Genomic DNA, 26,620 nt, shown 5'->3' with positions numbered 1-26,620 from the left:
TCGGGTGCCAACAGCACGGAGTGCCAAATTTCTCATAAAAACCAGTAAAAGTGGACTTATTACTAGAGGAAAGTCGAGCGACTGGTGCAAAATGTCACCATGCTTGCAGCAAGAAAATCAGTGCAAAGACCCTGCTTTCCAATGCCTTAATCAGTTCCTCAGAGTGTATCTACTGGCACTGCAACCGCACTGAAATATTAAATATCTGCCCAGGGAAGACACTTTGTGGAATGGAACTATTTCCACAGGTTTTCAAAAAATTACTCCACTGGGCAGATTCCATTAAATGTTGCTGTTTTTGGTGAATTGTGGTTGATTTCTGCACCCCCCACCCAAAAGTTAAGTACCACAAACCCTCATAAACCACGAATCTGAAACTATTGCAGAAGCATAAAAATATGATTTGTGGCATTTTTTAAATTTTACGTTTCACAAAACAATCAGCACTGAGGCCTAAACAAGACAGAGCAGGTATGTTATATTTGTGTGATCATTTCAAGAACCTTCTGATACTGCTAGGGGTAACAGAACTGTTACCTTATGGCACACCCATTTGATAGGCCCAGAACAGGCAGGGTTGATCGCCGCATGTCAACAAAACTTACAAAAAACACTCACACCCTGTCTTCACCTACATGTTGCCTCCATCAAGTCTGGACCTCTTCGGTTGAAAGATCTGGCAGCAGTAAAGTGGACCACTGGTGCTCCACGACCCAAAACTGACCCGAAGATAGTTCTAAGAGAGGAGAAAATCAAGTAGAAGACTTTGGAACAGTGTAACCATATGTTTTATCCCTACTGCAGTAATTAGAAAACAATGTACACATTTTTGTCCTTTCTGATAGATCCGATTGACTCTACTTGAAATGGACACTTACCACGTGTGCAAAGATGTGTTAAGGACAGGTGGCAGCAGCAGAAGGCATGGTTCTCCTAAATCCACGATTCACTCCACGGGCGGGTGGACTAGCTGGACCTAGAATAGCTGAGCTACAGTGCTGGGTTTCCCTCTCCATTAAAAATGCCATCACAGAGGTAAATACAGGTAGGCTAATGCCCTATATTATGTGAGAGGGAAACATCAGAACTTGTGCATGGGGCTGATGAATGCTCGTAATGGATAAGCACTTGGTGGGTTTCTGTGGCAACTGAATCCTCATTCTCAGTTGAGAAGGCAAGCAAGCCAACCAGCTAGGATGGTGGGTGGGTTTGGCCAAAGTGGACTCCAACTCACAGGAGAGAAGATGAGGGCCAAGTACGCATTGGAGTTGCACACCACTGACCAGCTACTGCGCACCTGTTAATATTTAATTCAAAGCTTCTTGGCCTAATTCGAACCTGACCAACACCCTGAGCGCAAATATTTTTTTAATATTTGTAAGACAATAACATATTGTGCCAATGGCCACTACTAAAATTAGGACACGACTTTGCTTTGAACCCAGCATCGTTTAAAAAATAACCGAGTCCTCCACCACTGAAACAAGCACCGTTTCTGTTCTCCCTCTATTTGCAGTGACCAATTACAATGCCATATACTGTCCCCTGAACAGTGCTTTGTTTTTGGAACGTGCTCCCTGTATAGCTGCTGGACCTCAATTTCATGTGCCACTCATATGTAGAAGCCTCCTTGTTCTGACCTCTTCTGCTTCCACCCACCAGACCTCACATCCTAGTCCTGCCTCTGTGTATTACCATAAAGCACCAAAGGGTTGTGTTTGATGGGATGTCCCTCAGAACTGGCTCCCAGGCACTATGAGGTGGTTTGTAGTACCCTTGTAAAACATTATGTACCACTGATGGAGACCAGCCTCACACTGACACATGTAGCCACAAGGGGTGGCATAGGTAACAGTAACTTTTCTTAGAATTACTAGGGTAAGCTGAGAAATCCCTCTTACCCGAAGCGAGTCTCTTTTCTTCTCTTTCGAAGGAATATTAGCGTCATAGCAACAACAGTAACAAGGGCAGTAAGGATGCCCAGGACCAGCGGTACCCAGGACATTCCACTGTTCTGCTGTCCCTGTCTGCCTAGAACAAAAATAAGATGTAAATTAGGGATGCGCAGTGGAGTGCATGGTAAAGGATAAGAATATCAAGGAGTGATGCAGAACACTCAAGCTATCTCAAAACTGACCCACCCCCTCTCTTTAGAACATTCCCTAAAGTTCAGACTCAGTTCTAGATGCGTTAAATGGGTATTATTTACTAACAAACGTACTGCAAACAAAAACACAAAAGTACCAAGTCAGGATACTGTGAATAAAGACTCTGACAGAAATCCTTATTAGAGAATGCATAATACGTCCCTAAATCTTGTTTACTCCTGGAAGCGCTTTCCAAGCCTTTAATCAGAAACAGAGTATCAAATCTAAATGGTTTACTGATAGAGTTGGAGATCCTGCGATGCTTCTTAAATATTTCTTATCCACATTGGGTACTGTAAATTAAATAAATAATACAGCAAAACATTGCCACAAGAGAAGCCTTTCTTGTGTCCCTGAAATAAACCAACAGTACCACAGAGATAGATCTTAAGGGCTGCGATCAAGGGTTAGTAGCTGGTCACATTTCCATCTCGAGGGGCTGGACTTACCTGCTTCATGTCTCGGAGTCATAAACAGAGGTTCGCTCCAGGGGCCGCAGCCAGCTGAATTCAGAATGCACACACGTGCAATGAAATCCTTCTGGGAGTCCCAGGCACTCAGGTTGGCAATTGTCCCCTGTACCAATATTTCTCCCTGGGAAAAGAGAAGAAATATTATAAAAGGCAAGAGTTATTCCAAAGCAACTCAAACCCCTACACACTCATTCAGTCCCAGCAGCGGACACTGGTGAACCACCAATTCCTAAAATACTCGTCTCTTAACTTATATTTAGCACTCCATATATTTCCCTCTTAGTAATTGTTATTCTTTCTAACTTTATTTTCTGTTTCCCAACATTAAAACAAAGTGGCAATTCATTCCCATGTGTGCAATTACGATACCGCTATCCGAGCTCACATTGAGCTATTCCAACAGATGGAGGCCAAGCATTTATCCACACATTAACCAAGAATTCTCTGATCTCCTACATGATGATGAGCATGAGTACTTAATAGCACATTACAAACATGATAACGCACCAGTAGATTTTGAGGTACTGAGGTATTACTTAAGCGGTAGGTGCAGGGCGGCACTCATATATCTTGGGAAGGATGTTTGTGGCAGTAGTTTACTGAATACATCCAAATGTTGGCTGTAGGTAGTCAGATCCTTTAGCCAGTTGGCATAAGATGTCTTAAGTCGCCATTGCATAGCTATTTTAGGCTGCCCAGCAAGAAAGCAAAGGCAGTCAATCTGCGAGTCCATTTAGGGATCTCCTTTGCATACCCTAGAACAGTGGTTCCCAAACTGTGATCTGGGGACCCCTGGGGGTCCGCGAGAGTCTAGAATATTAAAAAATATTAACAAATATTGACAAATTAGGTCCCCAGTAATGATTCAGGCGGGGGTCCCCGGATTCCCATGATGATTCAGTGGGGGTCCCTGGGTTCCATTAATGTTAAAGCGGGGGTCCACAGAAATCAAAAAGTTGGGAACCACTGCCCTAGAGTGGTGCACAGTGGGGAGATCTGCAGATTTCGGTCCAATTTTCACGAAATGTGCGGGTAAGGCCACACCATATGGAGAAGATCTGCATTTAGCGCATATTATCACCCACAATTCGAATCTTTTCGTAGGTCATAGTTAAGCATAACAAGAGGGTGTAATATTCTCCATGTATGAGCTTAAATTGGTTCAGACTAATGCAACTTACCATTGGGAAAATGTCTTTAATTTGCGTACAAAAATGTGCTCACTGAGCATCCGTTATTGTGTGTCCCAAATCGTGTCCCCACTTATCTCTCAAGTGGAGTTTGTCGTGTTTTATCGCAGTCATTTCACAATTGTACATTTGGATGACCAAAGGGGCCTTGCTTGGGTTTGATATAATAAGGGTCAGTAGTGTACACTCAGATGGTACCCGAGGCATCGTGGGAAACAGTTCTCGCATAGAGCCCCTCAGTCGATAATACCCGAGTGTATTCATAATTGTGTTAGGGTTGTTGCCCAGCTATTCAGTATATAAAAAGTATTTCCCTGCAGGGAAGAGGTTGCTTAAGGTCTTTAATCGCCTGCACTATACACATTTCAGTACTTCAGGTCCATCCATCAGTAGGAGATCTCAATGATGTGCTAGACGTTCACAGGGTGAACACACAGCTATAATGTTCACTAGTTGAGCTAACCTTAACCATGCTCATTTGGTGCTCTCCACCGTGTGGCTCTCCCCGACAGGACAGGCGCGACCAAGTCTGCAGAGCGGACTGCAATCTATTCGGAGAAGTAAGCCCTACTTTTAGGGGGCGCTAAGGAGGCTTCTGACTGTATGATACCAATAATGTGCATATTGGGCTTGGACTACCAAGTAGTACATGTGAACGTTTGTGGCCGCAAAGTCACCCATAGCATAGGTCATGTATAGCTCACCCCAAGCTAATCTGGGCTGTCTACCAAGTGAGCTGCACCATCGGGGAGTCTAAACTTGCAAAAAAGGCTTCACTTAGGGGGATCTGGATGTTCTGAAATAGGTAGCGTAGTCAGGGAAGGACAACAATATTCATCAGCACCCCTCGTCCTGCAAATGACAGGGGCAGATTCATCCATTTCTCCACTCCACTTCCTCAGTAATGTCTGATATAGTTTTTCCATAATTGTCTCACAGGAGTGGGTCTGTATTCCAGTGGTATTGTTCACCCAAGTATTGGATTAGCCCAGTTGCCTTTGCAGGGGATATGGTGTCATTGGTGAGTTGGTGATTCTGGTTAAAGGCATTAGGACAGATTTGGTCCAGTTAATAGTAAGTTCGGACAATATCCGACAGGTAATTATTTCTTCTATAATGGGCCCAAGATTGAATGGCTTTTTGATTATCGAGGGAATATCGTCAGCATATAATGAAAGATTATTCTGTGGGGCCCAAATTGAATACCTCTGTGGTGAAGATATTCCCTAAGTATGAATACCCTTCGCTTCAGTGAAAGGACGAAAAGAATGGGAGACAGTTAACACTGTTGCCTAGTCTTCCTCTGGATTGGTATGGTGGTCGAGAGAAGGCTGCTAACCTTTACTCTGGCAGTAAGAACTGTATGTTGCGGGGATATTCATTCCAGCAGTGTCCCGCACAGTCCCATTCGCTCTAGCTCTCTGAGCAAGAATGGCTGTTCAATGGAATCAAAGGCTGCTGCCACCTCAAGTCGAGGATCTATTTGGTGAGTTATAGCACACAGGGTGCCAAGATTGTCCGCTGCTGATCTCCCCAGGATGAAGCTCCAATAGATCAAGCCAGGCCAGCGTAGAAAGTAAAGGAAGCAACCGGTTTGCTATAATTTTGGCCAGAAGCTTTTTATCTGTATTGGTTAGTAAGAGGAGCCAATGTTCAGGTGCCTTGCCAAGTTTCAGTAGCGTGATTACTGATGCTTTTTTGAGCGATGGCGGGAGGCCCCCTCGATCAAAGGGTTTATTACAGACTTACATTAAGAAGGTTTCAAGTTCCTCAGCATACTCTTTATAGAACTCCCCTGGGAGTCTATCCCGGTCAGGCACTGCTCCATTTCTCAAGGATTTAATCCCTGCTCATATCTCTTGCACGGTAATGGGAGTGCAGAGGCATTAGCAGTGGTACAGGTTCCAGCCAAGCCAGGGAGTCTTCATCTAGCTAGGCATTCACCTCTACCTTAGTGACCTGGGACTGTGTCAAGTATAGTTTAGCATAAAAGTCGACAGAGGCTAGTAGGATATTGGACTGACTTTGTACCACGGTACCTTTGGATTCTCAATTTGTATTATGTTGTTGGCGGCCCAAGGAGGTTGGAGCAGCCCAGTCAAAGTGCACCTGAGCCGCTCCCCCTCCCTATGTCTTGAAGGTGCAAAGTATTACCTGAGTAATTTGGCTTCTCGTTCTGCAACCTCACGGAATTCAAGGCGTTTGAGAACTGAGTTCTCCTAGTAGGGTCAGAGTACCGTCTGATGAAAAGTCTTGCTCTAGTCTGGCAATCTCACTTTAGTCTTGGTGAGGCCCCCCTCTGAGCGATTTAAGGATACCACGTCTCTTGGAAATGCATTACCCGTGGATAACAACCTTGAATGCTCCCAAAGGGTAGGCTGGGTTGGAACTGATCCTTCATTCTCAGCAGAGTTTGCACCAATAGCAGGGCAATAGCCATCACGGAGCCTTTCCAGTAAAAGATTCTGAATTATCACATCAGAGCAATGGGACTCAGAGTACTAAATTTTATGAACTGTTCACCATTAATAGTACTTTTTGATACCTTAAGGATACGTAAAATGAAAAAAGTGAAAATCTTTCTAGGCACTTATTGTACGTGGACAAAGTGAATGAAAGATTGTGTTATCCAGGAGGCTAACGAGTTGAATGATTTTCTGATGTGGTTTCCTCATGACTGCGGCTTTCACGGGCACCACCTTCATCTTGCTGGGAAGTATTGGAGGCACTGTATCCGTAAGGCAGCGCGGATGGATGGAGTCTGCTGGTTCTGAAGGTATCTGTGAATTTCCTCAACTTTACCATTTACATTTTGCACTCCAAGTCTCTCACAATGATGTCACTTCATGCAAGGTGAGGCAGAAGATGCAGTCACCCACTGCTAACCAGGCCCAGCTGTGTCTATATGAGAGTGGTGAACTTAACATCTACTGAGGTCCATGTAGGGTGACAGCAAGACTCGACTTTATTATTAACTTCCATGTACAGGAAGTAAACAAAAGTGCATGTTTCATAAAAGTGTTTTTTAATGACATGGTCTAAACCACCTAATCAATGACAAAGCTGGTAGGGTGCACCGTGTAGGGAGAAGTGGGTATTTTCATAGACATGGGAAAAAACAGATGGTGCAAAGAGAGAAAGGGTGAGGAAGAGAGAGAAAAAGATGAGGGAGAAGAGAAAAATAGAGAATGGAGGAGAGGGGTAGAGAAGTGGCAGAGGAGAGGGGTAGACAAGTGGCGGAGGTGAAAGGTAGAGAGACGGCGAAATAGAGAAGGTGGAAAAACAGAAAAGGAGAGTAACATGAAAAGGAGAAAGGGAGAGGGGTCAGAAGGGCCAGGAAGAAGGGGTAAGGACAGAGGAGACGAGGGGAAAGAGGCAAAGGAAATAGGAAGAGAGAGGCGGATACAGAAGAAGAGTGCAAGGATGATGGAGAAAATGCGCTATGAAGGAGATTGAAAAAAAAAAGGAGTGAACGAGAGGGAAACAGAGAATAAGATGTATAGTGAGAAATAGCAAGAAAAAGACAGGGAAAAGCGAGGGAGAGACTGAGAAAGGGTGGGCTGTACAAATCGAGAAAGAAAAGAGAGAGGCCAAATGAGAGGAGGGAGACAAGAGGAGAGTGGGAGACACAGACAGTGATAAAACTACAGACTGAAAACTCTCATTTGAAACAAGAATTTGCAAAGAAAATAGGTCCGGTTTGCTTCTGAGTTCTGATTAAAGATTCAAAAACGTCTTCACCAGTGGGGAAAAAAACAAAAAAACGACTGCTATCTTTATACAATGTGTCTATGAGGTAAAGAATTTATTATGAGACGATTCCGTGTAGTTTTGAGATGTAAAACAGGCCCTCAGTCATGGTAATGCAAGCACTCATAGGATGCAGAATAATATTCAAGCCAAGACCATAAGGTGAGAGAGCTATACTGCTCTGGGTGGGGCCATCACCACTCCGAGGCACCATCAAGGCCTTCATTACAAGTTGGCCACTATTGGATGCAATAAAGATCACATGCAATAAAAATCGACACTGTGGTGCTTGGTATCTATCGATGTGATAATTATCACTCTATTTTTCTAAGTTTTTAGGAAACAACATGTGGATTTTGGAGGTTCTGGCACCAAAATGTGCATGGTACATAAAATACTGGAGATTGTCCTCCTCCCAGATAATTTTGGCAAGTTTGTCCTCAGACAAGTCAGATTCCGATTTGTGAGGTAACAGGAGTGACAACAATCAGAATTTATCAGCCTTTGAGTAATGAGTACCTTGGTGTTGCAGAAAGTTATGCGGTCAGGCCAGACCTAAAACAAGCAATTCCAGGTTTCAAACTGAGATTGTGTCTCTATGGAAACAGGCCCAATGAGGGTCTATGCAGAAGAAGGAAATAAAGGGGCACAGCAGAAAACAGGAAATGCAAGCAGAAAGAGGCGGCAACATCAAGAGAAGCCAAGCAAAAAGAAATGAACACAGCCCCATGTTTATCCAACATTACCTCACTAGCCACATGTTGCTATAATGAGGTTTGGGCGTATTTACTTTCTGGGTTGAGCTTCATTCAACAAGCTTGGTTGTGGTCAATTTCACAATCTGACCTGGTGGTGATGCTTAGACAGAGGATGGGGCAACTCTTCAGCACGGAGGTACAGCTCAAGGGAAAAGTGTTATTTGGAGAGTGAGGTAGCGGACAGATTAGAGAGGACCTAGGGATGGGGAGAAGATGTGACAGAGACGTTCAAGTCTTTGGAGGATGCCAGGTTACCAGTCTAAACATTTTTTGTTTTTAAAAATCACTCTGCGCCCTTCAGTTTTGTATTCACTTTAGTAGCCAGTGGCCATCGTTAAACTGAATAGATTATTTTTGGGTCTTTCTTCTGTGCTATTACAGTCTCTTGAGAACAAACCCTTTGGTACAATGGTGAGCGTGTTGATGCTTTGCAGGTGTGTGCCCAGGAGAATCCCTGCTGCAGGTAAGGGCATCAGTGGCAGAGATCTACTATCTTGAACAAAGATCATTGATGCTCGTAAATATAAACAGACCACTCCTAGAAAACTGCAGGTGTTGATCACTTTTTTTTTGCACTAACCTCCATCTGTGCCCTGGAGTAGCCCGGTTCCTAAGCTTCCGGAGGAAGTCACCCAGACATTGGGAGGCCTCGATTACGAATGGCTGCTTGATTCCCATGGAACCACTAAGAGGAGGTGCCAGCTTCATTTGAATTGTTAGGTAAACTGGGTCACTGTTAATCTGTTGTGTTTCTCCAAGAGATTTAATTTCAGCCAGTTCCGGGTGAAAATCCCGAGAAAATAAGGAATTACTTGGAGGAGATCGGACAGAGAACTAATGATTCCCAAGTTATTCCACATTTCTCATCAGGTTTTCCACCTCTAATCCTCATTCACGCTGGACCCCAAAGTTACTGGTACCCCCATGACTGCTAATTTGGGAATACCACTCTGCTTACTATGAGCTGTCCGGTGTTTACAGACCTGGGTTTAATGGGTCCAAAAACACCAGAACCACTTTTAATGAGTGCAGGTTTGCCCCTGGTGAAACCAGAGTCTGTGGGCACTGGGTTAAACCTGGCCCACCCATGAATGATTCCACCTGCCGTTGAATCGTTGAATGGCCCTCATTGCCCAAGATGGTCTACTACCCCACCTCTTCATCCTCTACAGCGCCCGCTCAGGTTTACCACCCTGCAGCGGAATGGACATGGCAGTTCCGAACCTGCATGGTTATTCCTCATTGCAGGGAAAAACTCTTGATAGCTAGATTTAAGTGCAGGGATTCCGCCCCCTGCCCCCCAACAATGCACTTAAATCTGGCCGACTGGAAAAGAGAGCCACATGCATACAAGTATAGGTTAGTCCACTAAAATTTACAAAAAAGCTCCGTTTGTTTTAGATTTTTGGACGATCACAGCATCAAGTCTCCTCGTAGATAAACCAGGCAGAGAGGCGCGGACCATATGGGTACAATTTGTCCTGGCTTTCCATGTGGCATCTCATCTCTCCTTTACTCACCAATGCCTCAGTATTTCCATTGGAAACAGGCTGAAATGCTGTTTTCAGTCTAGACCGGATCTCAGGATGAGGAATTGAATTCACTAATTGTACGCTTGCGATATCCCTTTCTACACATTGGCAAGCAAGTAAACGGAGATAAAATCATCTGCAATAATACACGTCCCTCCTTTGCTAAAACGTGGCACGTTTTGTTTGCTCCTGGGTTTACATTCCCGTAATTCCAACCCCTTATGCAAATTACTCATGGACATTTTTCCCGCAGCGCCAAAGGTCCAGGAGGCCTGGTCGGCGCTATAGAAAACTTTGTAAATAAATACATAAACTTAATGTAAGACCTTCTCTGTAGCTGGCACAGGGCATATGTGTAGAAAGTCCCGCCCTCGACTTTCGTACTCAGAAAGGATACTTGCTCGCAGGTGCACAAGAGCTATTAGGGATGCTTCCTGGTAGCTGCCAGATTACCTGGGTCACGTTGTCCTGGGCCCACTGCAACCTGTACCCCAAAAGACCGTCATCCTCCAGGTCTGGGTCCTCCTCCTCCCATTCCAAAACCAGCACAGAGTCTGCCTGGATCACTCGGACATTCCTCGGAGCGATGCTCGGCACTGCGGGCAAAGACACATCCGGTCACGTAAACAGAAACAGAAAGAAACCATGCTGTTTAATATATATGGGGGGGTGCTCCAAAATAACATTAGTTGTCGTTTGCCCCGAATGTTTTCTCTTCTGCCAGGTTTCCCTGTGAAAAAAACTAACTCATACACAACATCTCCCAATTAATTATTTTCTACAATTTATGCAGATTCCTCCCTCCCCCGCCGCATCCTCACCCTGTTCCACACCCCCATCCCTCAACACATCATGCACTCTTCCCACACCCCTCTTCCACGCGATTCCTTCCACCCGACCCTGCATCGCACATCGCGTTAATGCAGCGCGATACTGAGTTCTAAATATCGATCTGCACATTGTACCAACTCCAAAATATTGAGGTCTAAATATCGACCTGCACTCCAAAATATCGAGCTCTAAATATCGATATGCAGTTACACCGAATCCAAAATATCGAGCTCTAAATAGTGATAGGCATATTATACAGATTCCAAAATATCCAGCTCTACATGTTGATCTGCACATTATACCGACTCCAAAATATTGAGCTCTAAATATCGACCTGCAAATGCAGAGATTCGAAAATATCCACCTGCAGATATACGGACTCCAAAATATCGAGCTCTAAATATCGACATGCACATATACAGACTCTAAAATATCGAGTTCTAAATATCGAACAGCAGATATACTGACTCCAAAATATCGAGCTCTAAATATTGACATGCACATATACAGACTCTAAAATATAGAGTTCTAAATATCGAACAGCAGATATACTGACTCCAAAATATTGAGTTCTAAATATCAAACAGCAGATATACCAACTCCAAAATATCGAGCTCTAAATATCGACCTGCACATATACAGGCTCTAAAATATCGAGTTCTAAATATCGACCAGCAGATATACTCACTCCAAAATATTGAGTTCTAAATATCAAACAGCAGATATACCAACTCCAAAATATCGAGTTCTAAATATCGAACAGCAGATACACCGACTTCAAAATACTGAGCTCTAAATATCGACCTGCACATTATGCTGACTCCAAAATATCACGTTCTACATATCAACCAGCACCTATAAGACTCTAAAATATCAACTTGTACTGTAGCGTCAACATAAGTACCTATATACGTAGACTAGTCAATCTATACGTCCCAACGTAGGCTTCCCTCAACCTGATAGTTCAAGTCCATATATGTGCAGGACGATATTTCTGTACTTAATATTCTGACATAAAATCTTCACTTTATTTCTTAGTTAGGCAAATACAACTCCACAAACTTCCTTACCTTTACCCACTGACCTACATACGCTCTTAGGGATAAATTACCCCGTGCATTTTACTTGGGACTCCTCTAGACCAGAAACACTCGGCCACGCTCCACTGTATCTTTCGTTACTACTCGATTCAACCAGGCAGTACATACGTTTATATGGCGTGTAATCAGTCACCCTATACCAGGGGTCTCATAGACCCAGAAGGTTTTTATCAACTCCCACCTATACCTCTGGCCCTCTAGAGTTAATTGTATCATAACTTTGATCACTCTTTGAACCTCTCCACCAACTTGTTCTCTGCCGAATCCAAACAGAAATATCTTCAGTGGGTCTCAGCAGAGCTGCACTCTGTTGCATTGTGACTAGTTGAGTTGGCAGGCTCTGTCTACAAATTACCTTGGCCAAATCATAATGCACTCTGTCATATTATGTAACGTAACCCTCTGGCTACTCAGTAAATAAAAATACTATTCAAGGCACACAAGAGTTAGTTTCTCTCTCTCGCTCTACTACTGGGCCATTATCCTCAGTGGAACTGTTATGACAGAACTTTTACATGCTAGAGTAACCGATTCAGGCTAAAAAAATACCCTTTGACCTGTCTGAATTCTCACAAGATAATACCCCTTGCATACCTTTGCAAAACAACTCAACTGAAGTCCACCAAAATCTCTCCTAAAACCAACACTTGTTTTTGCTAATAATGCATAAGTGGCTCAAACGTGCAATCTTGGCTCTAAAAGGAACAGGTTGTACCATCTTGTACTCCTTACCTGGCAACTCTAAGGCCATCACCCGGAAGCCCCAAAGTGTGCTTTCGATCCACCTTCAGGGTACCCTTCACCCGTTCTCCCTTTGTTGTACATTCACACCCTGCATCCTCTGACCCCCATGTAAGAGTTGCCTCCATCTCCCAGTATTCTTCTGAGATCTCCTCTGGAATGGAAACCAGCTACAACCTGTACTTCACATTTGGGAGATAGTCCACTTTTATGAATACTCTTGCACTGTCCAAGACACCCTGGCAGCATTCCTCCTGTAATCAATGCCACAAGCGATTCATCATCGCATCCCTACCAAAACTCTTGATTGAAACAGACTGTCAAAAGTGTTTGCCTTCCCTCCACCCTACTGACTCAAGTTCAAAACCAGACATCATTTCTTCATCACGTGATAATATTATTGAGGCAAAAATATAATTTTCACTGATCTCGTTTTTTTTGCACATAGACCCTTGTCAATGGCAACAGTGGTGAATACATTGTACATTTGTGGTTTAAAACGCTTATAAAGTTACTGCTTCATGTAATGCACTTCTAACTAACTGGTGACTATCATCCTATAAAACACTCAGCTCCGCGGCATTCAGAGTTTTTCGGAACTCCGTGCGGAGTGGGGAAAACTTTGTGAACTCCGTCGGTGGAGCAGAATTCTCCGCCCACCCCTAATTAGAACTGAAACATGACTGGGCCCAGCATCCTTGTATCTGAGCAAATAACGTGATATCACCGCGTATCCCCCTGAAAATGAAAACAAATGTGTACCAAAGCCTTTTTCTATTAAGTGTGCTGATGATCTTGGGGCAGGTTTTCGCTATTTAAAACCTACAAATGTAACTCGAAACAAGCACCGTGACTCAGTTTAACACCTTTTTCGTGATGAAACTAAAAAAGCTCATACATACTTGCACTAAGGAAAATGTACAACTGCCCACAGAACTCTGCTCGCTCCGCTAAAATACAATCCCAAGCAGTAACCTGAGGTTAAGCAACCAAAGAACCCGCCACCAGGGGGTGCTCAAGGGCGCGCCTACCCTCCTGGAGTAGCTGAGCCTTGCCGATATCAGCAATGGATGGGATAACACTGGTATGTCGAAAAGAGGTCAAAGGTCATATCGTGAAACTGATCACTTTATAAGTGAGTTTGGTGCACCCTCTCTGACTGGCCTCAGGGCTGCTTCAGAATACAATTTCCCACAAAGAATATACAGGAGGTTACACGAGTGAGAAGCTTTTCCAAAACACATGAATCAAAACAAGGAGAAGCCGAGCCACGAGCGTGGATGATGCTGCAAGGCTAAGTGCGTAGCTTCAGTAAAAGGAAAGTGTTACACATCCCAGGGGACGGTGACTCATGAAACGCAAGCCGCGCGCATCGTGTGCTGAAATTAAACACACTTGGCGCGCTCGTGCGACCTCATTTCGCATGGGGCGAGGAAAAAACAGAGCGAAACGTTTACCAGCCACGTTTCAACTGATAAAGCAGACTCAGTCACACGCCTCTGGACCCGAACGTACCTGTAACTGCGAAGGATAAAAAACACAATCATGAATTTACTGAATGGCTATTTGCGAAACAAAGTCTTCAAGCAACTTGGATTATCTGATCCCTAAAGACAAAGGGACACAGGAACCTACGCAACACATCTTACATACGAACCCTAGCCGTGGGATTACTCTCGAAACAGGAACTCCAAGAGAGACGTCAACCCTTGCCAAGGTCTTACTCTCAAACCGGGAACCCCAAGAGAGATGGCAACCCTGGATCTTGTAACTATGAGAGAGACGTCAACTCTTGCCATGGTGTTACTCTCAAACTGGGAACCCTAAGAGAGATCGTAACCCTGGATCTTGTAACTTCAAGAGAGATGTCAACCCTTGCCAGGTCTTACTCTCAAACCGGGAGCCCTAAGAGAGATGGTAACCCTGGATCTTGTAACTACGAGTGAGACGTCAACCCTTGCCATGGTCTTACTCTCAAACCGGGAACCCCAAGAGAGATGGTAACCCTGGATCTTGTAACTTCCAAAGAGACGTCAACCCTTGCCATGGTCTTACTCTCAAACCGGGAACCCTAAGAGAGATGGTAACCCTGGATCTTGTAACTCCAAGAGAGACGTCAACCCTTGCCATGGTCTTACTCTCAAACCGGGAACCCTAAGAGAGATGGTAACCCTGGATCTTTTAACTCCAAGAGAGACGTCAACCCTTGCCATGGTTTTACTATTGAACTGGGAAGTCTAAAAAAGATGGCAACCCTGGAACTTGCAACTCCAAGAGAGATGCCAACCCTTAGCATGGTCTTATTCTGGAACTGGCAACTCCAAGAGATGCCAACCCCAGCTATTGTCGTACTCTCGAACTGGCAACTCCAAGAGACGCCAACCCCAGCTGTTGTCCTAATCTCGAACTGGCAACTCCAAGAGACGCCAACCCTTGTCATGGTCTTACTTTCGAACTGGCAACTCCAAGAGACTCCGTCGCCAACCCCAGCTATTGTCTTACTATTGAACTGGCAACTCCAAGAGACGCCAACCCTTACCATGGTCTTATTCTCGAACTGGCAACTCCAAGAGATGTCAACCCCAGCTATTGTCCTACTGTCGAACTGCCAACTCCAAGAGAGACGCCAACCCTTGCATGGTCTTACTTTCGAACTGGCAACTCCAAGAGACGCTGTCGCCAACCCCAGCTATTGTCTTACTCTTGAACTGGCAACTCCATGAGAGATGCCAACCCTTGCCATGGACTTACTCTCGAACTGGCAACTCCAAGAGACACCAGCCCCAGCCATTATCTTACTCTCATACTGGGAAGTTTAGCTCAAGACCTCAACCCTAGCCGGTGTTTTACTCTCGAACTGGAAATCCCAAGAAAGATGGAACACTTGTTGTTGTCTTCCTCTGAAACTGACAATTCAATGAGAGACAGCAACTCTTGCTATTATCATACTGTTTACCACGCAGCACCAAGGGGGAAGGCAACCCTAACCATTGCCTCACCCTCGAACCGGCAGCTCCAGGATCGATAGGAACACCACACATTGTCTTACTTTGGAACTGGAAACTGTACGAGACAATGATGCTAACCATTGTTGTATCCTACACTTGGCGACGGCATGAGAAGCAACACTCCTAGCTACTGTCCTACTCCAATCAACAACTAGAAGAAGGGCAACAACCCTTGTCATTGCTTTACTCTCTGACCAGCAGTTCCAAGAATGAGACCCCCTAACCAGTGTTGTACTGACTGTCAACTGCAAGAGAGCACGAAATCCTGGCAAGCGCCTTCGTCTGTAGCTGGTAACTGCAAGCAAGAGATCTACCCATTCAATTGCGTACCACACAGATGGCACTGCATGAGAGACAGTAGGCCAGGCCACTGGCCCATGAAACTGATGAAACTGCAAGTCAACGCCATCTCCTCCTCCAACACCCTCCACATGTGCCAAAAGATCTACAAATGGATAGCCATCGAAACCAGAACAGTCAACCATCCCTCGTAAGCAGCAAACTGGACTACGGCAATGCTCTCTACGCAGGAACCACGGCCAAACTCCAGAAGAGGCTGCAGCGCATCCAGAACGCCTGCACACGCCTCATCCTGGACATCCCCGCCACTGCCACATCACAGACCACCTGAAAAACCTGCACTGGCTCCCAGTAAACAAGAGAATCACCTTCAAACTCCTCACCCACACTCACAAAGCACTGCACAACACCGGACCAGAATACCTCAAGAGACGACACACCTTCTACACCCCGACCCGGCATCTCCGCTCACCCGACCTCGCCCTCGCAACCGTCCCACGCGTCCGCAAAACTACAACCGGCGGTAGATCATTCTCGCACCTCGATGCCAAAACGTGGAACACTCTTCCCACCCACCTGCGCCAGATCAAAGACCTCCTTACCTTCAGGAAACTTCTCAAGACCTGGCTGTTTGAGCAGTAGCAGCACCCCCCACCCCCGGCTTCTCCCCCTTCCCCTCCTCAGCGCTTTGAGACCCTCACGGGTGAGTAGTGCGCTTTACAAATCCCTGATTGATTGATTGGACTGCATGAAAGAAAGCAATCCTAGCCAGTGTCTTACTCCCCAACAGGCAACAACAGAAAGACCATGATCCAGACTATTTTCTTACTCTCTGACAGGCCCATCCCAGAGATACAGTAACTCCAGCCACTGTTGTGCCTTCTCCACAGCAACTCCAAGAGACTTAGATAGTAGCCACCGTCCTGCCCTCTAATCACAAATGCAAGAGAGATATCAACCTAACCAACTGTCTTACTAGTTCAGCAACACGGGAGAGGAACTGACCGTAACCATTGGCTTATTCAAAAGTTGAGCAACTCTAGAAAAGCACCCACAAACTCCAAGAGACAGCAACCCTGGCCACCGTCTTGTTCAGTAGTCTGGCTACCTCAGGAGACGCAGTGATCAGTTATGGAGTTTGACGCTGCAGCATTACTGGAGCGGTATAACCACGCTCCTGGTATCCTCTTTCTCCTTATCTTGAGATATTGATTTCATAAATTGTGACCTATAGATTCTGTCACAGTTGACTATTGCTGTATATTGAAACTGTATTTTTTCCATTGTATATTAAGTATACTGACATAAAATTTCTTCTTAATCTGGTCTATATTTAAACCAAGGTAAATACTTTGATATTTACTGTTTTTTTAAAGGATTTTATCATACATTATGGTTGCAACACCCACATCTTAATTTCAATAAAGCTCTTTAACTGGTCACCATCCCAGATCCAAACGTAACATACGGCCGCTGTGCTGTTTCGCATGGTAAAACGCAGCTAACTTGACAGATAACATCAAAATCCAGAAAGCTCCTAGAGTGGATAAACGCTGGGCTCCAGGTTCGAAAGTGTTTTTCTCTTGGGTAGACCTACTAGTATGAGGGATCTTCAGCAATTCTCTGTGCCAATAGCTCAAATATAGGAGGGCGAATAATGTGTAATCTTTAGGTCTTAGAAGGATGCTCTAGTATTTACGCTTTACAGATAATGCATTAGGTCGTCAACTGGATTCTATGAGCAGCCAGAAACTACTGTGCAATCTCAGGAATTATACTCTCTCAGTTTCAGGCGCTAGACAACTTTCGAACTGCGGTGTTCTGTCGATATCTTCGAACCAGTTATGAGAACAGACTAATATTATGTAAAACAGCACAAATATTTGGTAAGGTAAATAACATTTCCCAAAAGCAAAGACCAGATAGGGTTATTCAATGAAAGAAGGAACAATTATTGGTTGCAATTTGTTCAGAGGTCTTAGAAAATGCAGTAGCCAGATAATAGTAGAGGCAGCATGTGATTCATCTTTAAGTGGGGACCAATGTCATAATCAACTTCACAAACATTACTGGCGAGTGACCCTTTGGATAGCCTACCTCCTTCCAGTAAAGAACAAAAAGGGACTGTGAAAATGTTGTGATAACTTCAATTCATATATATTCCAGTGACATTTTCAAAGGGCACACACCAAATCTATAGTCTCACAGTCACACGTAACTGCCTGGGTCCCTGCATGTGACCCGCTTCTCCACAAAACTTTTGGAAATGTTTATAAATCCCAGTATAGGAATCTGTAATTACAGACCTATTTATTTGGGGGCCTTCAAATTCAAAAGTGCAGACACACAGCCCATCCTGGTGCATGTCTCAAAAGGCAGCAAAGAGAAACAGCCAATCCAATTGTGTATCAAATCAATAGATATTTACCTGAAACAATAGTACTGAAGTTTGAGCCTATTCTAGATTCACATGCACTGCACTGTTCCATGGCCCAGTGGCAAATGACAAATGTAAATACAATTTTATTCTAGAAATGACCACAGCAGGAGTCAGTACGACATTGAGCTTAAGTTCATAAGGCACCATTACGTGACCACTAACTAAAAATTATATTAAGGCTGGAGCACAAGTGTTTTCACTTCCTCAACGAGGAAGATTGCATTTACTGTTGCGTATTTCATGATCGACTTTGAAGAACAAACACAAAAGAAGAGGCTCAGGAAAAGAAGAGAACTTGCTTCGAGAGATTTTGGGGCTTGGCGACCACAGGAGGTCCAGTTTGTGCTTAATGATTTCGATATTTTATGTTTTCTCTCTTTTCCTTTTGGGGTGTCAGTTTTCTTTCATAAATTGAGAGAACACCTTTTGTATTCTGCCCTGCTCGATGTCACTTATGGTTCCCTTGAGTTGTCAATCAAACACATCATGTAACCTCCCACAAACCATGTGACATTTTACATTCATGTGAAAGCAGTGTCAAGATCTTACAGACAAATGTGAGTTTTGCCCCTGTGATAATGTTTTTGTTGCAGTTTTTTCTTCTAGCAGATTGATCTTTTTTCTGGATTCTACACCTGGAAATGCTTGCACAACTTTTTTCTTCTTCCTCTATCAGGGAAAGTTTGTCTTGCTGACTACTTCAGTCTAAATATTATTCTTCAATCAAGAGCAACACGATAGTGAGGAGGTCCCCCACTTCTTGCGGGTTTCCTCCCAACTAGGATACTCTTAAGGAGATACTGGACTCTTTTCTTGTGTAGCATGCTGTGCAGGGTGAGAGACACCACGACTAAGAAGGGGGGGTTGTATTTTCCTCCGGCAATCAACAAGGGAACTCAACCGACCTTCTTAGACTTCAGTTATTGACATTGAAATGCAAAGGAGCTCTGCACAAGAGGTCGAGTTTACAGTTGAGAACTGGGCACACTAGTCGATACTGTGTTTGGTCATAGTGCAAAAAATGTGCTCTGGAGAAATGCTGTGGAGGGCACTTGTTGGGAATCCTCAAACTGGGCGCCAGTACTAACTGCCGATGGATTACATTGATGTGCACCCTTGTCTACTAACAGCAACTCAGTTTATAAATAAAGTTTTTTTTTGGTGTTTTGAACGATCCATCAGAAGACGGCAAATATTTTTTGCACTTTTCAAAATCATTTCTGAAATCAAAGTCATCACAGTAGGTGTTCCCCATCTTTACACCACACACCTTCAATTCACAGCAGCAGCCGTACTTACATACCAAGCATTACAGTATGTGTTTTATATAGCGATTGCATGTACATCACCACCATTACCTGCTGGGTTTTCATACCAGCACAGCATGTAAATAGTAATAAAATATAGAGCTTCCAGACACCTCGTATTGTACCATCCCCACGATTACAATGGCACCACAGCCTGCACTCCTACACCATTAGAATATGGTATTTTTCATGACATCACTGTATGCACACCCTACCAACACCCAATTAAAATTCATGATAGCACACCATGTAAGGGTCCTTGATGCCACATTGTGCATACCCCTATTGCAATATTAAGCATCACCACAACCTTAAAGTGGAGAATTATGACATCAGAGCATGGAGAGGTCCCCCACTGTGGTTAGAGGTACCACCCACAGCCTTTCAGTGGCACCACAGTGCTCTTTCCATTACAGAGACCACCTGAGTTAGTGCAAGTCAAGCACGCGGGATATGGCCAGCCGATTCCCAATAATGGGCTTCAGTGCTACACTACTAGGACGCTGACGGGCACCGACGAAGCCCACAGTGGACTCCCATTTACAGTAAATACTTTCCCATTGGGAGACTATTCAGGTGAAGAATATGTGTGATTTGCCTATGTCCTGATGACATGGAGTCATCTTCCTTTCCTTAGGAGGCTGCTGAGCCCTTAGCAGAGCTGATTACAACACACTGCCAGCCTTTAAGCTTGTAGGTCAGGGTAATCAAAATCTTGAAGTTGCGCTCCCATTTCTGAATTAGTTTTATCTACATCTGTTTTCACAAACCTCCCCCAGCCCCCAATTCTAGTATGTTGGTTGAGTCCCATGATTCCGAAAGCGGTTTACAGTATCAGGGTTGTACAATCTGCCCCTGCAGTCGACCAGAGCTCACACCAAATACCCAGTATGTCTATCAGGAGACCATGTGATAGTGTATTGTAAGAACCAATCCTGGTTCCACTCTAATCTAGAAGGGTTAGGTGGCCCGACGATGAAAATGGGCTGTAAGTAACTTCCTGTCACTTCCTGTTTCAGGAAGAAACGGAAAAAAATCCTGCACTGATGGCACCTGAAACTGTCACGTACCGTGCAGAGGTAAGAGCGGCACCATCCAGACCAGGCACTAGCCAGACAAGGTCATGTCATGCATTTATATCTCTATAAATAGAGGGGCGGCCACTGCACTATGGCGGAGGAGCGTCACCTGGCTGGTGAAAGCAGAACAATAAAGGGATAATAAAAGTATTCTATTATCCCTTTACTTTTCTGCTTTCATGGGGCAGGACGGGGCCAGCCTCCTCCACATCAACAAGTGGAGGAGGAGTGGTGGTGTGCTTCTAAGTGCGCATGTCAGTTTGGCCGCCCTCCGAGGCCGGCCAAATTGACATAAGCACTTAGAATTCTCCACCCAGCTGTGTTGCACAACTGGGTGGAGACCAAGCGCACTGTCCCACTCATTCCTTGAGCAGCATTTCTGCCCGCTCAGGTCAATCCTGGAACTTCTTTCATGTGTGTAACAGCATATGAGAAGCCTCAGGATTGTCTGGGGAGGGACGAAGAAGACGAGTGGCTGCTGGAGTGCCTTAACACGGAGGCAGCAGGTACTTTTATGTTTTTTTATTGCCACTGTGCGCCCCCGTTCCACGCATTCCCCCGCGTCCACACCCCTTCCTGCCACCAGCCGCTACTATAAACATATGATAGGCTACCAGTAAACACGACAACTATCTAACAAGCCCCTTTCACCCGTAGATAGTGCACTGGTACCACAGCACGCACACCCACTCAATTTCAGTATATGTCCTATCTCTGAGAGGGCACAGCTGCATGCACCATGCAGGGGCCCTCAGGTCCCACCCGGTCTGAGCCACGTACTTGCTCTCACCCTCTGCTCAATCTAGATTCGGCAGCAGGTTCCCAAGCTGCCCATGCTGTGCCCACACCACTCCTGCCACTCCTTACCAGAGTTTTTGCCTATGCAATTTCTGCTGTGTGCTAAACCAGTTTGCAATTTAGGGCTTCACCATGTTCCATGTGTGCCTGAGAGGCAAATGCTCTGTGTATGTCCCGTACGCAGGTTATTTCTGTTGCTGGTTCCAGCCATTCAATTCACTGCCCACCCTACTGTTGCTCTGTGCTTGCCCTTCTTCTGTTTCCACCTCTCATTTTTGCATCAATGCTAAATCCACCTAGTGTAGCTGCCATACAATTGTTCTATGTCCATCTTGATCCTGCTTTGGACCTGCTGCCAGTTCCAACTTGTGCCTGTATAACTCCTTTTCTGTGGCTGCCACACACCTGCTCCAGCTTCATTTTGCCTGCTCCTGCTCTATGCCTACTTTGCTCCTAAACCTACGTAGACTGACCGTCCTATTCTGTGGCCACCCAGCTATGTGCTGATGCTGCTTGTTTTAGCCTATGCCCAACTCATCACAGTGCATCTTCCCTCTGTTTTGCTTGGCCCCCTTGTACTCTGTGCTCACCCAATTTCTCTTCTGTGCCTGCAGCAGGACCCACCCAACCACTCTTCACTCTCAGTTTCAATCTATACCTACACTGGTTCTGCACATAGCGCTCAGACTCTAGGACTGCTGCCGGTTCCAGTCTGTATCCAACCCATCCCTGCTGTGCTCTCACACTTCTTCACTGTGGCTGCCCTCTCCCTACTTCATGCTCACTCTGGTCAAGGCATGCATCTGCATCGTCTGCCCACTAAGCTCCTGCATTATTTGCCCAGAGACTGCCCCATTCTTACTGCCCTCCTTGTTCTCCATGTTTGTTTCGTGGGTGTGGCTGCCACGCACCTGGGCTCTGCCCGCACCGCTGCCACTCTCCTCCTGCTTCTGGTTCCACTGCGTGTCCACAATACTTTTCTGTGCTTCCCTCAGTGATGCTTGTCTCGTGACCAGCTCATCCTCCGTGCCAACACCATACTTATCCTGCCTTCGCACTAAAGTCAAGACTGTGCCCGCTCTGCTGCTGCTCCGGTTACATATCGCCTTATCTCAGTCTTGGGTTGTGCAACCACCTTGCCCTCGGCACTGCTTCTCTTTGCCTGCCCACTTCGGCGCTATTCAAGCACCACTCCTGTCCTTACCCACCCTACTCTGGTTATAAAAAGGCTGCCGGTCCCAATCTGCCCACTCGCCCAATCTTGTGTCCACCCACTCCATATCTATGGTTTCCCCAGTCCTGCTTTTACCACCCTGCTCCTAGTCCATTTGTTACTTATTGTTTTTATACCAACGGGCTTTCAGCTATGTTGGAGCACTTTAAAACAAGCAACGACCGGTCCTTTAGGGCGGACAGGCCAAGCCCCCCAACTTTCGGCAGGCATAAATTGCCTGTCAGGATAGGCAAAGGTAAGTCTGACAGACACTCTTTATTTTCAGGTTGGGTAGCCAGGAGCTGTACAGGTGCCTGGCTGCCAAGCTGAACTTTGCTGAGTTGAAGATGTCACAGGCTTGTAGGCTTGACCTCTTCAGCCTTGTAAATCGCCTTGAGGCCCTCCCTCTCTGTGATAAGGGTGGCATCACTGATAGCCTTAAAGTTAGGCGCTTCAGAGAGGGCGTTTGGGGTGTTACACCTTCCTATTAAATGTAATTTCTGGTAAATAATAGGGCACAGGTTCTATCAGTCAGGAATAGTCAGGTATCTGTTGGATTTTACCAGGAATTTTTACACACACAGACAAAAATGCACACACTCTCGCTCCGTCTCTGTTTTGGAAGACCTCAAAAATATTATTCTACAAAATATTGTCTTTTTTCTCACTATCCCTACCAATCTGCATTAGTCTCCATTTCCACTGTCCCATAAGCCCCTTTCATGCGCTCGTCCTTGTATAATGTATTTTTTCATTATATGCCAGTGTCATTGTTGGAAAATCTGTAGCTCACACCCCTCCAGTCTTACTGTCCGAGCTACGCCCCTTGGGGCGGGGGGGGGGGGGAGTATCTATCACTGACATCCCTTTATAGAGTGGGGTGGGGTCAGCAGTCTCACTCACCCCCCATTCCACCCTGTGAGGAGGTTGGGACTACCGCCTCCCCTTACTGATTGACATAAGGTCAGATGCAGAGAAGAGGTGGCAGCCCCAACCCTTCTGGAACTAGCGGGGCTTCCTTCGCAGACACACTGCATAAGGTAAGTGTGATTTGTTTTATTGTTTGGTCTGTGTGTGTATTTGTGTATGTATGAATGTATTTGTATCAGTGAGTGTGTGCTGTGAACAGTGTGTGTGTGTGCTTGCGAATGGTGGGTGCATGTGTGCATGCTTGTGAACGCACGGGGTGCGAGTGTGCATGTAGATAGGTGAGTGTGTGTGTGGAGTGTGGTCCGCCCACCCCCTTCCTGACTGAATTACCCACCACCGCTGTGCGTGATTTAGCGTAGAAGGGTACAGCGGTCAGGAAAGTGCAGCCGGAAGTAGTGTAGTCGACCAAAGAGTTGGCACCAGTTTGTTCCACTCCTCAAAATTAAATTCAGAGCATAAGGGCCAAGAGGCTCAGCCAAGGATATACTCTCAAAACATTGCCATATTTTCATGTGCCATGATAACAGCGCTGGGCACTGTGTTGGGTAGTAGGATTGCAGCAGTTGGATGCCTATGGGTGCAAGAGCTGAGCCGTGCCTGGTCTGGTGTACAAGGCCACCTTTTCTGGGATCCTCTCGTGGGCAGTTGACCTGTCCTGTCTGTGCCCGCTCACGCTGCTTGTCTGCACTGCTTCTTGCCCATGCCCACTCCTGCTCAAGGCTGTCACGCACCCACTGTGTACTCACGGTTCTTTAGCACTTGACCTGCTGCTGCTTTCAGTCTACGCTCACTGTCCTCCTGCTGAGCATAACCCATTCCTGTTCTGTGCCCACCCAACTTCTATTCTGTGCCCATCCCACAGCACTCTGTGCCCATCAGTGGCTGAAGTATCTCTGCGCCACATACCCGCTCTGTGGCCTTCCAGCTATTGCTTTGAAGTTGATAAACATCTGTTACTTCAGCGCCAAGATGCCCTGGGGGTGACCGTGCACTTTACAAATAAACCTTGTTATCTTTATGGTGCTCGTTGGCCAGTGGCGGCTGGTATTCAAGGGCTAAGGGGCTGTGCCCCTAGCCTTTTCTGGCCTCTAGGGAAGCACAGATTTAATTACATGATGAAAGTAAAACATTTTCTGCACAACTTTTTCGGAGTAAAAGTTGTGCACTTTGAAAAGCCCCACTGCGCCTGCGTCAGTATGTGGCTGAAAGCTGCACAGTAGGGCTGACAGGGCTCAAAGCCCTTATGTTTTCTCAGAACGCAGTGACGTCCCTCGCTTATCTCCTCCTCCACCAGAAGCCCTGATTGTAAACAGCCTGGTGCATTTTTTTTTTTTCAGCCCGGGTTTCTGAAAACTTCATGTCACTCCGATATTATTCTCCACCCTTTCCTATTTACTCAAATGGTGGGGTGTGATCATAAGGGTCTATGTACCAGAGGTCACAGTTTATTAAAAGAATGTGGCATTGCTCAAAGAAAATCCCCTTTTCCTGCATTACAAGCAGTCTGTGGCAGAGAAACTGAATAAATACAATAAATAACTGGACCAGGGCTCTCTGGGAGACAGGAGTGTGACCTGAAGACCTCAAGTCATAAATATGCCAAAGACAACCCTGCACACAAGTAAGTTGGAGCTCTATCTTTTTTACAGACAATAAGAAAAGAATCTGTTCTCTCAGCTCTCCTCTCCTTTCACTGCCTCTGTAGGTGATTTGTCTCTCAAAGGCAGTAATGGTCCAGTAATTTATCATGGCTAGTTATTGTTTTATTTCTTCTGCAGACTAATGAAATGATATGTCATATTAAAAATGTATTCTGCAGCTCAAATAAACGTGTACCTTTTATCACTGAAACTGCTGGATACTGGATGGGTGAGGCAATGTGTGTTTGAATGTGTTTTCAGGGCTTGACAGAGTGGCTGAGAAAATGTGGGTGTCTGTGTATAAGAGTTGTGTGAATGGCAGTGGATGACAATGTGGATGAGTAAATGGGTAGGTGACCAAAGGCAGTGGGTGAGTAGGTGAATGGAAATACGTTGGTAGTGAGGCTCTCTCACAAGGTGCAATTCCGTCTTGTATTTGTGCCCCACCACTGCTTTCAGTCACCAGCCACCACTGTCGTTGTCTTTGCCTATTCTCTTCACCTGGGCTGATGGTCCATTCCTTCTGCCTGAGAGGTGCGTTCAAACAGAAAACACTGGACCTGACCCAGAGCTGGGGGAGAGGCTCCAGAAACACTTTGCAGATGAGAGATCAGTGTGCTGGGGTCTATGGTGTCAAAGGTGGCTGAGATGCCAAGCAATGTCCACAGTGCTGTCGTTTGCGCAGTGTCCCAGGCATCCGGCAGTGATGGTTCAGCACTTCCGTCGGTACCGAAGCCTGATTCTCGGTCACCCAGGAGTTCACTGGAATTGTTTATTATTGTCTCACTACCACCTTTTCCAAAACGTTAATAAGAAATGAGATTCCAGCAATGGGTCAGTAACTAGCTGGGCCCAGACATGTCCGAAGACTTCGCAGGGCCCTGGGCGGTGCGCCAGGCGCACATATCAGTTTATGGGGCCCTCTGGTGGTTTCAGTCTTGCTAGCTGTGATTAAACTGTGCAGGCTTCCTTCAAAATCAATAAGTAGATTTCACACCACGATTTCGGGGCCTGGAGAATAATGCCACCTTTGACCCCCCCTTCCCCCAAACTCCCCCTTCTGAAGGATCTGATTGTGTCAGTCGGGCTCAAATAGGTTTTTCTAATACAGGTGCTTCCCCTGAATGCTTCAAGCAGTCGGGCATCTGCTCCTCTCCCAAGTAACTATTAATGGCCTTCGGGTCACTGTGGCTGCGGAGCACCTAAGCTTCTTCCCCATCACTGAGAGAAGTAATCCCGAGATGCGGCCTTCACGCTCCCAAGAGATCCTTCCCTTTGTGAACAGACACTGGTAGCCAGTTGTCAAGAGGCATAAGTTGGGTGGCAGAGTCCGAACATACCTTGTCCAAATAGAATAATGTATTTCTCCCCCTCTGTGGCTTG

At 45.6% G+C, this 26,620-nt stretch overlaps 1 protein-coding gene across 1 annotated transcript in view; it reads right to left on the bottom strand.

The window, feature by feature from the left end:
- Positions 1 to 26,620, bottom strand: part of TYRO3 (TYRO3 protein tyrosine kinase) — a 364,403-nt gene that overhangs the window by 102,621 nt on the left and 235,162 nt on the right. The window contains exons 8-11 of the mRNA XM_069208762.1: positions 10,304 to 10,446; positions 2,597 to 2,741; positions 1,902 to 2,031; positions 636 to 736 (exon numbers count right to left, since the gene is read on the bottom strand). Of these exons, the coding sequence (XP_069064863.1) occupies positions 636 to 736; positions 1,902 to 2,031; positions 2,597 to 2,741; positions 10,304 to 10,446 (519 nt within the window). The remainder of the gene's footprint in view (positions 1 to 635; positions 737 to 1,901; positions 2,032 to 2,596; positions 2,742 to 10,303; positions 10,447 to 26,620) is intronic.

The sequence above is a fragment of the Pleurodeles waltl genome, chromosome 9 (assembly GCF_031143425.1).
Source record: "Pleurodeles waltl isolate 20211129_DDA chromosome 9, aPleWal1.hap1.20221129, whole genome shotgun sequence".
Taxonomy (NCBI): Eukaryota; Metazoa; Chordata; class Amphibia; order Caudata; family Salamandridae; genus Pleurodeles; species Pleurodeles waltl.
This window is presented reverse-complemented; position numbering and strand designations above follow the sequence as displayed.